Source organism: Sturnira hondurensis, unplaced genomic scaffold (assembly GCF_014824575.4).
Source record: "Sturnira hondurensis isolate 20B ecotype Veracruz unplaced genomic scaffold, ASM1482457v3 Scaffold0013299, whole genome shotgun sequence".
Taxonomy (NCBI): Eukaryota; Metazoa; Chordata; class Mammalia; order Chiroptera; family Phyllostomidae; genus Sturnira; species Sturnira hondurensis.
The window spans coordinates 9,513,046-9,529,129 of record NW_028085930.1 but is presented as its reverse complement, the minus strand read 5'-3'; the positions used below and the strand labels follow the sequence as shown (position 1 = coordinate 9,529,129).

Below are 16,084 nucleotides of genomic sequence, written 5' to 3'. Positions count from 1 at the left end.
ATAAATGGGCAAGGAGTGTGACTAGGGTAAACTTCATTGGCTGTTAAGGATTCAGAAAGGCCACGTGGGTTTTTGAAAGTTATTCCAAAGCTAAAGAAGATGCCTCCCTCAGCTGTGGGGGGTTGTCCGGGCATCAGCCTAGAAGGGATTTGTACCTGCTCCATGGGAGAAGTTCATTCAACCTTCAGGACATGCGCAGACAGCTTTGGGGCTTCTCTTCAGGTACCTGCGAACCGGCCAGGTGACAAGGGCTGAAAACAGCCATGGAAATAATCTGCTGTTTGAGGGGAGGACAAGCGCGGCCTCCACACGAGTCTGTGGTCTGCGAGAAAGCCCGGCACCCTGGGCTCTGGCTCGGAGTGCATTGCTAAGTGTTATAAAGGCCAGCAAGGCCTCGTGTCTCAGGCCTGTCGGATGCTTCTTAGAGGAGTCGGGGATTGATTGTCCCTGGTGGGAGCAATGACCTGGACGAGGCGGCCTGTGGATGTGCGGGCTACATCGCCCTCAGACACCCACAGAAAGAAGGGGTATCAAGCACATTGCACGGGCACATGGGGGTCCACGGTCATCATCCCAGGGATAGGCTTTGACAGCCTGTGGGGAACAATGAGGCTTCTGAGGATGGGCAAATGGAATGAGCCCCTCTGTGCCCACAGGCCCAGTAATAGGGCAGAGGGCAGGAGGGGGTGACAGGTGATACCCTGAGAGCAGCCAGACTGCAACTCCACCCACCTTGCTCAAAACTGTGTCAGCTCAGAGCTTCTTAGGAAGAGGCTCCGCGTCGAGGGCTAGATCCTGCGTCTCTGATAACCCCCCTTCCTTCCATAATTCCAGATCCACAGACCCGCTTGCAGCTATAGCGACCAATTTGCATCTTCTGCGATCCTTCGGATTCCAGTGAGTCCTTTTTAAGCATGTACTTACTTAACCTCAAGTTTCTCCTCTGTAAAATGGGGCTGTTGGCAGGATCCAATGAGTTAATAGGGATAAAGTGCTTAGCCCAGTGCTGTGTTCATAGTAAGTGTTCAATAAAAGCTAATTATTGTTTTTATTTCTTGCAAGTCTCCCTGGATGCCTCCCTAGGCCTCAGTTTCTTCATCTGTGAATGAGGATAACAAGTAGTTACTTTAGACGGCTATGTAAAGATAATCTAAGCCGAGGGAAGAGCTATGTGTGTGCTTTCTCCATAGCAAGCTCTCAGCCGATGGCGACTGTTGCTGTTACTCGGGTTAGTGCTACGTGTTGGCTGGCTTCTGGTGCTGGGGGCCTAGCCAGAGGTTCTTGGAATAATTCGTGGAATCTTCCCATACGCGGTCTCATCTAATCCTCATCCCCGCCACTGGCGCTGTTGCGTTGCCCGACTCCAGTGGGCGCCACATAGTAGGACACCACGTGACGGTGTCCTACTTGGAGTCGCAGAGTGGCAGTCCTGCTGTCCATCACACAGGGTCGCAGGCAGAAAGCCGTGGGAGTCACTGGAGCTGAGACAGACCCCTGCTGGACCCGGCTCCCTGGAACACAGGCCTGGCAGGGAGATGTCTGCAATGACCCAGGAGGCCGTGGCGGGCAAAGGCCTCCCACCTCCTTGCTCACGCAGGTGGCTCTGGAGGCTTCCAGTTTGTGGAGATGCAGCATGAATTCCCTCCAGGAGGGTAATGCTTGCGATGGCGAGCATCCACTAACCGTTCAACCGATGTGGGTGCGTACAGTTTGGAAGACGCTGGGGAAACAGGAAAGGTCCAGACTGTGGGGCCCAGCTCCCCTGTTTATGGGCCCTGATGTCACCAAGAGGGTGCTGGGTCTCTAAGGAACCAGAGGGCACAAGGAGGGAGGTGCAGAATGAAGAGAACGAGGTGGAGCTAAGGACCTGTCATCTGCTTCTGCTTCACCATGTATCTACCCACTCATCCTGCCTACTTCTTATCCAGCCTCACAGAGCTTTGCAGGGTAGGGAGCCAGGGGTGATGAGCCCAGAGCTGGGAGAGCGTTCAAGTCACTGATTCAGAGAAACTGAGGAAACCTTTAACACAAATCCTCTAAGGTCCAGAGAACAAGGGTCTCTAACGGGGGCCTTGCAGCCAATCTGGGCCACTGCCTCCTTACGCTCTGGCCCTCTGCTGGGTGTGGGGGGAGCACAAGCTCAAATGTCAGCAGAGGCCGGCAGGCAGCCAAGAGGTCGCTGTCTCCCTGTGTTCACTGGCCGTGGGGCAGGAGTGAGCTGGGGAGCACACGGTCCACGGATAGGTAGCCAACGTTACCAGGGGGAGATTCCTCCCAGGGCTGCCAGATCTTTCTTGTTTTCAGAAAAAGCCACACATCTCAGTTGTTCATAGGAAATGTCTTGATTTTCAAACGTTGGTCAGTAATCTAGTGTCTAAAAGAAGGACTGTGCGGCCAGATAGCATGTCCGTGACAGGACAACCTGTGGGCCGTCGTTCTGTGATGTGCGAGTCACTAAACTCAGGGACTTCTGCACCTTCACCCCAGACCATGTCCTGCCCCCCTTCTTTCTCCTCAAAGACCCTCCTGCAAGGGGACCCCACTGCATGTCACAGCCTGAGCCAGGGTCCTGGTCCAGGAGGAAGAGTGTGAGACAAGGCGTCAGAGGGGAGGCGCCCTGTGTGCTGGAAGAAGACCCTCCATCCTGCTCAGACCCCGAAATCCCCACGAGTGAAGGGAGCAAAGGGGCCCTGGACAAGTCCGCCACCTCTCTTCTCTGGGCTCCAGCTCCCGCAGCTGCTAGGTAAGCAGCTCACAGGTCGAAAGCCCCTGCCAGCCTTGCTTCTGCGATCACCATGGGGGGATGGGGGGTCGGGCAGGCCGTGTAATGTGAGCATCTTATAACCATCATAGCCACAGTTTAACGAGGCAGACCAGGCGGCAGTTGCCCTCACCTCCTCCCAGGACTAAATGGGGAACAACTAAATCATAGGACGCTCAACCTGAATGGCACACTGGACACCATGTAACGCGTGTTCCTGTACGCCAGGCGCTGTGTTGAACACTGTGCACGCACTACCGCATTGAATCCTCCAACTGCCCTGTGAAATAGCTGTTTTCATGTGTGTAAAGATGGCCCCGATACTTCTGTCTGCCTTAGAGGCACATGCCTTTACACTGTGACTTTATCGCATTGCTCACCAAGAGGTGGGCTCTAGTTCTCCACCTTCTGAACCTGACGGGTCTTGTGACTGTCTGTGACCAACAGAATGTCCTGGAAGTGACAGGCTGAGACACCCCACATCAGGCCTCAAGAGGCCTTGCTGCCTTGAGATGCCATGGAGGGAAGGCTGTTTGGCTTAAAGGCGGACAAGAGGCCACTTGGAGTGGCTCCACAGAGGACCAGCCCCAGCTGCCAGACGTGAGTGAGACCATCTTGATTCACGGAATTCCAGAAGGCAGCAGCAGGACCCCGGGTGAGAGAGGCAGACGGGCCCCGCTGAACCCAGCTTGCGTCACAGACTCATGCACAAATAAATGGTTATTGTTTTAAGCCGCTATTTTTCATAACAATTTTATTGAGACATGAATCATATACCACAAACTTCACCTTAATAAAAGTGTATGATTCAGTAGTTTTCATTGTATTCACAAAGCTGTGCACTCATAGCCACTAAATAATTCCAGAACGTTTTCATTACCCTCCACCCCTGCAAAATCCCCCTATGCATTAGTAGTCACTGCCCAACCCTCGGACCATCATTAACCTATGTTTTTGTCTTTATAGGATTTCCTGCTCTGGGAAATTCATGTAAACAGAATCATACAGTCTGTGGTCTTTTGGGTCTGGCTTCTTTCGCTTGGTATATTTTCCATATTTTCCAGGTTCACCGTGCTGTCCCATGTCTCAGCACTGCGCTCCCTTTTAGTGCCAAAAAATACTCCATTGCTTCAATGGACCACGTTGTATTTATCCATTTACCAGCTGATGGCCACTTTTTGGCTCTCACTAGTATCGCTGCTATGAACACTTACGTTAGTTTTGTGTGGACACAGGTTTTCAGTTCCCTTGAGTATATACGTAGGCGCGGGATTGCTGGGTCACAGGGTAACCCCACGTTTAACATTCTGAGGAGCCGCCAAAACCCTTTCCAAAGCAGCTGAACCATCTTACATTCTTATCAGCCACAAATGAGGGTTCCAACTTCTTTGTATCTTTGTTAGCTCTTATTATTGTCTTTTTCATTTTAACCATTATAGTGGGGGTAAAATAGTGTCTCACTGTGGCTTTGACTTGCATTTCCCTAATGGCCAATGATTTGAACATGTTTTCATGCACTTTTGACCATTTCTCTCTCTCTCTCTCTCTTTTTTTTTTTTTTTTGAGAAGTGTCTGTTTAAATCCTTTGCTTATTTATAAATTTGGTGTCTATTGGTGGGCCATAGGATCTTTCTGTGTTCTGGATATCAGTCCTTACATTTCAATCCAGATGTGTAAGTTGCTATTTTCCCCACCACTCTTCGATTATCTTTTTACTTTCTTGGAGGGCAAAACTTTTAAATTTTTGTGAAGTCCAATTTATCTACGTTTTAAGCCCCTAATTTTTGAGGTGGTGTGTTACACAGCACTAAACAATGGATAAACATTCCCATTTTACAGATCAGGAAACCAGAGCCCAGAGAGCTGAAATGACTTACCTAAAATCGCACAGCAAATAGCTGATGGTGGGTCTGACTCTAAACCTATGATTGCTCTTAACCAGCACATACATTGCCATCTTGAACTACAGTGCTGGAGAATGTTCTGGATTTAGGCTTGGGTTCCAGTGTCCAGATCAAAGTGACTATAATGGAGGGTTATTTGAAGAACATGTGATTCATTGGTTCCTTCCTATGTTCTGGCTGGTCTGTACTGATTAATTAAGACCCTCAAAAAGTGACTTAGTGAGGTCTCACTGCCTTGGCTGCCTTAGAGATTTGTTTATGTCTAGTCATGTGTAGTAGCGTCACGCTCTCGGCTCCCTCCAGTGACAGTGTGAGCATCAATGTTATGGTACCGGCTTTGCCTGTCAGGGCGACGCTGTGGAGGGCGCTGTCTTCTCTATCACTGTCCCTTCTGTGAAGCTTTGGTGGGAAATTCTGTCAGATACAAGTGCCAGGAAAAGCTTCTCCTCCTCTGAGGACCTGGTGTGTTTCCTCCCTCCAACAAACAATAAGAACCATCGTTTCCCTTTTCAACTTGGCTGCCAGGAAGCTCAGAGTAAGGGAATAGGCTATTTAGTCATTGAGAAGGTTCTGTGCATTGCCTGTCTTTATTCTAACTTTCTCTCTGAGTTGACCTCCCATCTTTCCATCCAGCCATTTAAGAGGTTATTTACTGACAACCTACTACCTGTGATACTGAAAGACAAATTCAGTAGATAAGATCTTTGAAGCAGAAGGGGAGGTGCCCCTGCCCATGCCCCCTAGGGCCATATCCTTAGGATCCAGATGATGGCCTAACTTTCAACTGCCTGAGGGCTTTTCCTGAGTGCTGGAGGAGCTCTCCCTTTCACCTGCAGGAGGAAATTAACCTCCCACCTGCTCTCAGCCAGTGACTAAAACAGAATTGGCCTATAAATATCCAGCAATGTTGACCTTGGGTGAGTGGGGTGAGTAATACACGGTCTCTCAGATTCCCGCAGGCAGGCGGCTGAGCTCTGGCCGCCCACAGTAACTGCCTTGGAAACACACCTTCCCTGGGCTGCCCCCTGTTCCTGGGCCCCTCCCAGTGCTCCCTGGCTCACCTGAACAACAAATGCTTGTCTCAGGGTCTGCTTTGGGGGAAGCCAGACCAAGACAGGCTCTGCTGTCATGGGATTCACATCCCATTAAATAGACAACCAAATTATTATTCAACAACTGTAGTAAGAGCTCCGCAGGGACACTCGGGGTGTGGGGCCTGGGATGAAAGCTGAGAACTGACTGCCGGTGGGCGGACGCAGTAGAGAGAAGGCATGTGGGTGGGGAGCCGTGTTCCTACTGGTGTCCCAGCCTCTGCTATGGCCGGGAAGTGGGAGGGGGCTTGGCAGGGACCAGGAACGGAAGGAAAGGTATTTGAAAGCAGATTTCCCCTTATCTCCAGAAAGCATTTTATCAATAGCAATGTGCTATTGTAGGATGTATCTCAGTCCTTTGAGGGATTAAGGTAGGTAGATAAAGAAGAGAGCAACAGGTAAGGGGTCCCCCAAAGGGGGCTTGGGCAGGGCACCACCTCTGCAGGCCTTGGATTCTTCCTGCCAGGTGGGAGTGTGCAGTCCCCCTGCTCTATTTGGGCCATGGCTTCGCTGAGGGAGTCCCTGAGGCTGGGCAGGGACAGGCTACCGCGAAGCAGTGCCCACGTGTGACCAGGTGCTCATGGGGAGGACCCACGGGGAAACGCGCATTTTCATTGTTAAATGATGGAGCTAGCCACTCTCTTTGTCCTTCGACCCGATATTTGGTGCATATTTTACCCTCAGTTTGTACACACACACACCCACGTGTCCAAAACCCCATCTGACTTCATTTGTCCATCTTCTGAGTAGCAGCAATGGGGAAGAAAGACTTAGGGCTTTGGAATCGAATCAGCCTGGCTTTGAATCCTGGCTCTGCTTTCCACACCCCGTAAGTGGCCAACCCAAGGATGCCGAGGCCCTGCTGCAGTCCAGGGGTGCTGCCTGGATTAAAGGGGATCATCCTGGCCCAAGAGAGCTGCTCAGGAAGTGTTAGCTTTCCATCGCCACTCCCCACGATCACAGAGGCATGCCGTTTCTCCGTGCAGCTCCCAGGGTCCCTGTGAACTCCAAGGAAAGTGCATTTGGAAGACGGTTGGAAGAGAGTGAGTCACAGCCTTGCACCAGATGGCCTGGCTGGGGCACAAACACTCTCCCACTTTCCCGTTGCTGGGTCAAAGTAGAAAAGTTTCTGCTGGGTTTTCTAAAGCTACTTGGGGGTTACTGACCCCCAGCTCCTTCCAGATCAGCAGGGCACTCAACTGGGGGCTTCCATATCTCAGTTCCGAGTCCACCCGTATAACTGGTATAACAGCCGGCTGTGCTGCTTGTCTGCATCCTCAGGGTCCCCCACACTCTTGAGGGTTGGGACTGAGTCTTGCTCCCCTTATGACCTTTAATAACTGCTAAATAAATATTTGTTCAGTGAATGAAAGAAGACACTCTTCTTGCTCCCAAGGAGTTTGTGTAGGCTGGGTGTCAATACAAACAGCAGAGTAATACCATACAGCCCTTCTCTTACATTCTAAGAGAAAGTTCAGCCCATCTCGTCCATAATTGATGTAGCTCATCCTGGGAACATCAGTTTCCAAGCCAGGGCGGGGGGAAGAAGGGCTGGGACACAGCCCGGAGATGATCCCTTCGAGGAAAGGAGCTTAGGGGTGGGGAGGGCTGGAGCCTACCCTTGAGGCTGGTGCTGGTAGCCCGTCACTCCCCACAGTGCAGGCAAGCCATGTAAGGGGTACTCAGTCCCCTTCTTCGCGGGGGTCTTCTGAAGCCTCACAGCCTCTTTCTGTGGGGACTCTGGGCATCCTTGGCCTGGCCCCCTGGAAACAGGACCCAGGCATGCAATTTCTAAGACCTTCTGGATAATTCCAGTGTGCCCCCAGGTTTGTGATTATTTTGCAGCCCCCAGGGGCAGAAAAGGAACTGCTTGATCAGAGAAAGGACAATCATGTCCCAGCAGCTGGCCTCAACTTTCCTCCATCTTTCCGAGTCACTCCTGCGGTCCTACAGTCAAGAATGTGACAGGGACAACTTCTGTTTGGGCTTGAATACTGGGTGAAAAATCATCAGTATTTTGTCTCATTTGAGCTATAACCTCATGCAAGGTTGTTACTTCCCTTTTACAGTTGAGGAAACTGAGGCTCAGAGAGGTTGAGTGATTATAGAAGGTCACACAGTAAGAGGCAGTGTCAGGATTCAACCCCAGTCCACTGTTCCACGTAATTTCTATTTAGTTGCAATTGTAAATATATAAACCAAGGTAACCTAGGTTTAAAGTAAGCAGGCAACACAGAGCCAGCTACAGCTGAGCTGACATTTATGTTTAAGCACAAAACCCCCGGTTAGGAGCGGGACTACCTTCCTCTATGCTTCTCTTCTCTGCCTTCTGATCCCAGTACTACGTCCTCCATGGAACCTTCCAGAGCCTGCCTCTCCACTCACATTCCATACCAGTGGTTCCCCGAACTATCCTGCATCAGCTTTTAAAAATTCAGATCACTGGGCTCCAACTTGAAACTGTGGAGAGTCTCTAGTAAGAGGGTCTGAAAAATCTACATTTTAAACAAGCCATGTGTGGGAATCTAACACGCACAGTCTTGGGAACCACAGACGTAGCCCCTTCCTTGCTGCTCAGAAGCATGGCGTGGGGACCAGCAGCGCTGGTAGTGACAACTGAAAGGGAGACAGAAACGCAGCACCTGGGGCCACACCCCTGGCCTCTTACTGGTAAATTAGACTCTGCGTTTTAACAGGATGCCCAGGGGACGTTGCAGGTGTATTACCATTTGAGAGCTCTGTCCAACCTGCGTGGCCTAAAGAGTGTCCTAGATCAGCTGCAGCAGAAGCAGCAGCAGCACCCAGGGACTCATCGAAACCAGATTCTTGACCCCACCCTAGACCTGCTGAGTCAGAAACCCTAGGGCTGGTGGAGGCCAGGAATCTGTATTGCAACAAAGCCCCTGGTGTAGAGCTGCACAGTCAAGTCTGAGGCCACTGCCTGGAGGAGAGGTTACAAAGCAGTTGCTCAGCTGGGGGTCTTTGATCCTGGGTATCAATTGCCCGGTGCTGGCTGCCAGGATGATCAAAGGAGAGCTAAGCCGGGAGGGGTGCTGAAAGCTGTCAACACCTGGAGGTTGAATGGGGAAGGCTTGCTCCTCCCCTCACCCCCCACCCTTCACAGCAGCATTGAAGGGCGGAGTCCACCTTAGGCCTCAGCCCCTGGTGCCTAGAGGGCCCTTCTCTTTGTTTCATCTGCGGATTCATTCATCCCCTGCCCCTGAGCCTGGGACCCTGCCCTTCCCACAGCACGACCATTTCACCGGGTTTCACCGTGCCCTGGGACAAAATGCCCAGGTGGCTCCCAACTCCTCAGGGCCACCATGGATGCAGCAATAAGCTTTCTCTTCCGTGTCTCCCTGTGGACCAGTCGGGGTGAGTGCTCCCCATTTTATAGATGGAAACATTGGAAGTGCTTCCAGCTTATACGACTTGCCCAGAAAACACAGCATCCAGGTGAAGAGCTTGGCTTTAGTGTCAGACACGCCTAGTTAAGTAACCTGGCCCTGGTCCCTCCACCTTTCTGGTCCTCAATTTCTCATCCATAATATGGAGATGATATGACCTACCTTATAGGTCTGTCATGAAGATTAAACAAATAAACACCATTTAGTGGAATCCCTAGTGCATAGAACGGATTTAGTAAATGTTCGCTGTAGTTTCACTGTTCTTTCCATATTCTGCCCTTTGATCTCCTACATTGATTTTTTTCTGTTTTGATCTTCATTATTATTAGTAAGTCTCCTCGTGCCCCCTTTTCAAACTGACCTCCAGTTTCCGCCCCCCCGCCCCCGCCCCCAGGTAGTTATAAGAGGCCAGGGCTGGTTTGGGGGTTTTGGTGTGGGAACTGGAGCCAGAGGGGTTTGTCTGGGTTAGGAGTCAAGGAGGGGCTTGCAAGAAGCGCTGGGGGCGGGGCAGGAGGCGGGGATGAAGGTGCGGTGCGTGCCTCGCTACAGCAGCAGGCAGAGCAGCGGGAAGTCCTGTTCTGGTTCTGGGGGGAAAGGAGCAGTGCAGATAGCTGGTGCTGAATCTAAGGCTGTTCTTTTATCGGTTCTATTTTGGGTTTGAAAGTGGCGGAAGGCGGAGAGTCCTATCACCCTGCACAGAGTGTGTGTGAGGGGCGGTGTTACTGTCTCACTGCACAGAGAATTCTTTAAGTATCCTAGAGGGGTGCTGGGTGTCTGAAGCGAAGACCGGAGAGGGGAGTCTGGAGCCCAAGTCTTGGGCAGCACAGGCTGCATGGACCAGCTTTAGCCAACAGAGGGCGCCTCACACCTCCAGACAGAGCTGGGGGCGGTCCTATGAGAACCCTGAGAAGCTGGAGATGAGAACAACTGGCCAGGGTTGGCCTGGGACCTACCTATAGGGACTTGGTGCTGAAATCAGGCAAGTCCCAGGCAAACAGAAACAGACTGGCTACCCTGGCTGGAAGAGGCAACGCTAAAGTGGTGCACACATATGTATGTGCACCACACACACAACAGAAAATGTATCCATGCTCACACTACAAACATGCACAACACACACCTATATTCTACATACCACCAGCAGGACACACACAGCACTTATACACATACACATAACACCAAATTTGCTTACACTTATGCCATACACACAACACATCCATGTACTTCACATCACATGCATAACCCACACAGCACATTTGCACGTGTACCCATGTACCAATCACACAAGGCATTTGTAACACATGCAGCAGATGCACACATGCATGAGCACAACACACATTTCACAAACTTGCTACAGTCATGACACAATACACATGTACACACATACTACAAAATACAGGCAAAACAAACCTCACACCACAAAACATACATGCATATATGCACGTGGTACATGTGCATGCCACACCACATGCACAACATGATGTCTGTGTGTATCACATATCTTGCAATGCACATTGGCACATATGAGCACGAACACACCCATTACAAACATACAAGACAACATACCACTCACACCTGTGTGCATCACACCACATACACAACATGCAGCCACCCTTTAATGTGCTACTCATATGTACTACATGCATCCTATATATACAACATCCATTCAGTTCATACACAGCATGATGCAAACACATATGAAATGCACCACAGATACACATGTGCATGGCACACTTTCACAGTGCAACACACATAGTCACACACACACACACGCCTGGCCAGAGATATCTAGTTCGAAGATACTCATTCTTGCCCTAGGCCTGTGAAAAAAAGTATGAAAAGAACTTGAAAACTCTATATCCATGAACTCAGCAATCATTTCTTTACTGTATGCTGGAACCTATGGGCTCACTGCACAGCAGGGGAAGCAGGCATTGAACAAACTGACACATTAATGACCATTCAGCTTTGGTTGTAATGGCTCTTAAGAGTTAAAACTCCAGAGAGTACAAAACCGAAAGGAGGGTGGGGCTGGCTGGGGCTGGAAGTTTCCTGAAAAGAGCTCTTAAAGCCAAGTCTAGAAGTCAGAACAGCAGGGTTGGGACGAAAGGGAGGTGGCAAGGCACCCAGGCACACAATATCAGCAGGCATTACTCCCATGCACTGTCCTGCACTTGCACGGAATGAGTGGCCAAGGCGTCAGGCTGAGGGAGACCCTGGGGGGATCTCAGGGGTACATGGCCCTGCTTCCAGCTGCTGTTCGACATGGACCCTCTCACCCAGGGGTGGGGGGCACGCCGGCTTCCCAGGAAACTCTCTGGGCTCTGAAAGAGATGTGGCTTGCAGGGAAGGGACCTAGATCACCCAAACTGGCCAGCTGCCCCTCGCTGCTGCTAACCAGGCCCCCTCCTCTGTAGCCAGCCATAGTGGTGTGAGTCGGGGGAGGAGGACAGGTGTGTACAGGGTGAGCCCACCGTCTCCCTGGGCACAGCTCGCAGGTCATCCAGCATGCTCCTGGTCTGGGGAGGCAGGCACCCTGCCAGGTCAGACAGTGGTATTCCCGATCCTGGGCACCGGAATTGTCCCTTTAGTGGACTAAGGGGGCACGGCATAGAACGGTGGTTCGGGCAGACAGGAGCTTCTGCTTAGATTCAAACCCCTGCTTCGGCACCCGCTAGCTGTGTGACTGTGGAGGAGTCACTTGGCCTCTCTGTGCCTTATTTCTACACCTATAAAATAGGCATAATGGTACTATGAGCACCCATCCGACAGAGTTGTATGGACCTTAGAAGTTAATTCACGGGAGTTCTCAGGTTAAAGCCAGACACAGAGCAAGAGCCACATTCATTTTAGCTGCAATTATTTGATTCAAAACAAAAGCAAACACTAACAACAATCATAATATCAAAATATAGTGGAGTCATAGTATTAGAATTGGAAGGTGACTGGAGAACATTTGCTCCACGTCCCCTCTGCGTTATGTAGATAACGCTGTTGGACCTGATAATCCCGATAGAAGGACTAGAACTCAGGATGGGGAAGAGAAGGAACAAGTAGGAGTTGCTTTCTTTGTGTTCTTTAGGACCTGTGGGGTGGTGGCTCCAGCCTGGAAAGACCAGAGGATGCCACCCAGGGTTTCTGACTCAGAGGACGTGGGCGGGGTCTGAGACTCCGCGTCTAACAGGTTCCCAGGTGAGGCGTGCGGCTGCTCGTCCCAGGGCCACACCTTGACAGCGCTGCTCCAGGTAGAATGCAGAAACCTTGCACCCCGCCCACCAGCTATCTTTGCTGATAGCACCCCAGTACAGAGGAAGGGGAAACTGGGGCTTTACTTACAGCGGATGCCGTACCTCGGGCAGCGCCCTCTGCAGGGGAATGCGGGCACTGAGCGCCTCCTCCAGGCCGAGCGTGGTCAGCTCGTCTTCTTCAGATACCTCCTCGTCCTCCTCCTCCTCGGCTCCCCAGTCCTTCTCTGGGGCCTCCTGGTCCAGCCTCCGGCTCGGCTGCTTGATGAGCCTGTAGCTGCCACTTCTCCTGCCCTGGCTCTGGTTCCTTCTGACCCTGGGCGAGGCCACGGCCACTAGGAGCTGATCCTCCCGCGAGATAAAAGGCGGCAGGCCCTCCAAAGGACCGTACTCTTGGTCCTCATCCTCAGACTCTAGCACCCACTCCTGGGATTCCCCGAAGTCCAGGCGGTACCCAGCCGCCTGGCTACGCTGGGGAGCCTGAGCTGTAACAGTCTGGTCCAGGGCATGAGGAGGAGGGGGCAGCATGGCCACCATCAGCAGCGCGCATCCCAGCGTCAGCAAGAGCACCAGGAAGTGCAGTCTGCACGGTCCATGCCTGCATCGCTTCCTTAGGAGCATGTTGCTAGAACTTGCCAAGTGCAACAGGTCATGTTCAAGTTCGCTTTCTCCTCCTGCTCCAGGTTCCTTCCAGCTTGCAGCAGAACCTGGGTTTCTGGTTCCACCTGGAAGTTTTCTGACAGTCACTTAACCTGCTCCTTTTATCCCATCTGACATTTGCCAACAGCGTGTGCAAGGCCAGCCTCCACTTACAACCAGAAAGCCACAGGACCCAAGTCCCACCCCAGGTCCTCTCTGAGTGGATTTCTTTAATTGCCCTCTGAAAGCCCATTCACGGGAACTTCAAATTAAATGGATTGCCCCCTTTGACCCTCTCTTTCTCCTTGGGGAGAAACAGTTATTCCACTCTGCTCAGGTGTTCAGTCCCCTGTTTCGTTGCCCCCTCACATGAGTGGCCAGGTTGCTATGCGATGTCTAGGGGGGAGCTGGTGGGTCCTCGGTCCAGCAGAGCCGATAGCTGTCATCCTTTGGACGTCTCAAGGCACATCAGATCAACAGATGAGAAGCCGGCCGGCAGTGCCTGATTTCCTTTCACACATAGCTCCGCGCTCAGCCGAGAGCCCTCTGCCAGACACAGCCCGAGCCAGGCGGACGCCTCGTTCCTGGTCCTAATGCCCTCACTGTTCCCAGGCTTTGCACAACCCCGTGGAACACAGTTCCGGAGGAAAATAAAAGTCATCACTGCTAGGACCAAACCCAGACAGAAACGTGCCAGGGATGCAGATGTGAATCTTGTTCCTTGGGAGACTTCTTGCCCCACCCAAAGAGGCAGAAAAGAGTGTCCCCTCCTGTTTTCAGAAAGGCTGTACATGTGATGTAGACACAAGGTGCTAGCTGTCTGGTTGCCCCCTCAGCCTTCCACAGGTGTCTGGAAACCTAAACCAGACTCATCCTCGCTTCCTGGAGACCACAGCCCTGTTCTTCTGACAATGAGGGAAGCTGCGGGGGGAGGGGATGCTCATGGAAACCTCTTCTGCCCACAGGAGCATCTGAATGCCTACTATGTGCTGGCCCCTGAGGGGGGGGGGGTTGCTGTTGAAAGAGGAGTGGCATGCTCCTTCAGTTGTAAAACTTCACTCAACCAACAAGTATTAATGAGCACCTACCATGCGCCCAAACTCCTCTGGGGACTGGGAGTGCGACAATGAAGAGAACAGACCAAAATTTGTGCCTCGTGGAGCTTATATTCTAGTGGGAAAGACAGATAATTCATTAAAATTTACAGTGGGTTAGATGGTGAAAAATGCGTATTTCAGGGAAAGAGCCCAGGGATCCTGGGCTAGGGGTTGAAATTGGACAAGAAGTGACAAGGGAAGTTTTCCCCAAAGAGGTAGCGTCTGTGTAAGGAGGGGGGTTAGGCGGCTACCCTGGGAACATTTGGGGCCGAGACAATAACCAATGGAAAGGTATGGAGGTGAGAGTGTGCCCGGCCTGTCTGAGGAGCTTCAGGAGGCCAGTGTGACTGGGAGAGAGTGGACAAGGTACAGTGTGATGGGGAACGGAATCAGAGAGGCATGGTGGGTAAAAGCCAAAGGGAGGGGTCATGGGAGGGGTTTGGGCTTTACCTCTGAGGGAGGTCAGAGCCCTTGGAGGGTTGTGATCAGAGGACAGATGTGTTGGCTTGGATTTCAACTGGATGGCTCTGGCTGCTGTGTTGAGATTAGACGGTGGGGGAGCAAAGGGCAGAAGCCGGGGCATCGACTAAGGCATTCATTTCACAGCAAGAATGATAAGGACGTGGACCAAAGTGGCATCGGTGCAGGTGGTGAGATGTGCTCAGCTTCTGGACATATTTTAAGGAAGAACATGAGGGATTTGGCCAATAGATTGATATCCAGTGTGAGAGAAGGTACAGGTCAGGGATGACTTCAAGGTTTTGGTCTGAGTGTTTAGAAGAATAGAGTTGCCATCAACTGAGACGGGGAGACCAGGAATAGGTAGGAGGTGGACAGCAGTGGCTCAGCTGGTGGCCTGTGGAGTTGGAGGTGTCTTTTAGACAGCCAAGGGGAGATGCAGCGTAGGCAGCTGGATAGATGATTGCGTCAGAAAGGGAGTCAGATGTCAATGGCACGTAGAAGGTGTTTGAAGCCACAAGCCGCTGGATCAGGGAGGGCATGACGGAGAGAGCACAGGAAATTGAGCATGCTCAGAGTTCTCCACTGGGTTTTTATTAAGGGGGACTATCACAACGAGGTGGCTTTTTCCTGATGGCTGCAAAGGCAGTCCTACTGTAGCCAGCAGTGGAGGGTGGGGCCAGACTGCCAGAATTCCTGAAATGATTTGCTCATTGTTTCTGTTTTGATTTTGATCTTAGAATGTGAGCTCACACAAGTCATAGAAAATGTTTTTCCTTTTGACCCAGTTACTTCTCCCAGGGAGTGTGTGGGTGCATGCACGCAAGTGTGTTCCAGTGAGCTTGTGTGTGCATGCTGTGTGCGGGTGTGTTTTCCCTGAAGCCATTCGGAGAGTCAGAGGTGGAATGGTGGGTTACTTGTGGTGTTCTCTGTTTCCCAGAGCAGTGCCCTGTGGAACAGCACTTGGGAATTGCTGGATTGGACCGTATTTCCAGGTCCCTCCTCTCCTGCTCTCTTTAGAATCTTCGTGGTCCTTCTCAACACTTGAGAAGTAAACTACTCAGTTCTTTATTGTCTGTCCCCCATGTCACCCTCATAAAAGGTCATCTCTACAAGGGAAGGTTCCGTCTGCTCACTGCTGCTTCTCGGGAGACCAGACCTGTGTCTGGCCTACACTAGGCACTCAGACGTCTGCCCAGTGGATGCAGAGGCAAGTGTCCGTCTCTTCTGATTCAAGACAAGCAAGGCCTGCGTGTCTTCCGAGACTCTAGGGTTGGTGTCAGCCCTAAAAGGACTCCACATAAGCCTGGGGTGATTCTTTAAGAATCTCTCAAAATGAAAGAAAATTCCTAGTGGTCTCCAAATGGCCAAAGCAACCTCAAAACTCCTCAAGTTGGTCAATAGCTGCTGAAATGGCTTAGGGCTGGAATGGACCATCTTGGCATGACGGCCACAGCGGGGCTCAGCCGCACTGCCCTTGA

The 16,084-nt window shown here is 51.5% G+C and overlaps 1 protein-coding gene across 3 annotated transcripts in view; it reads right to left on the bottom strand.

Annotated features, from left to right (window-relative positions):
* GALNT15 (polypeptide N-acetylgalactosaminyltransferase 15) overlaps window positions 1-13,707 on the bottom strand; it is a 42,686-nt gene extending 28,979 nt beyond the window's left edge. For 2 of the 3 annotated variants that reach the window (XM_037061344.1, XM_037061346.1), the window contains exon 1: window positions 12,500-13,706. In XM_037061344.1, coding sequence (XP_036917239.1) covers window positions 12,500-13,029 — 530 coding nt within the window. In that variant the 5' untranslated portion in view covers window positions 13,030-13,706. Of the gene's footprint in view, window positions 1-12,499 lie in introns of all 3 variants that reach the window. The other variant, XM_037061345.1, reaches the window with a different exon arrangement.
* Window positions 13,708-16,084: the final 2,377 nt, after the last annotated feature.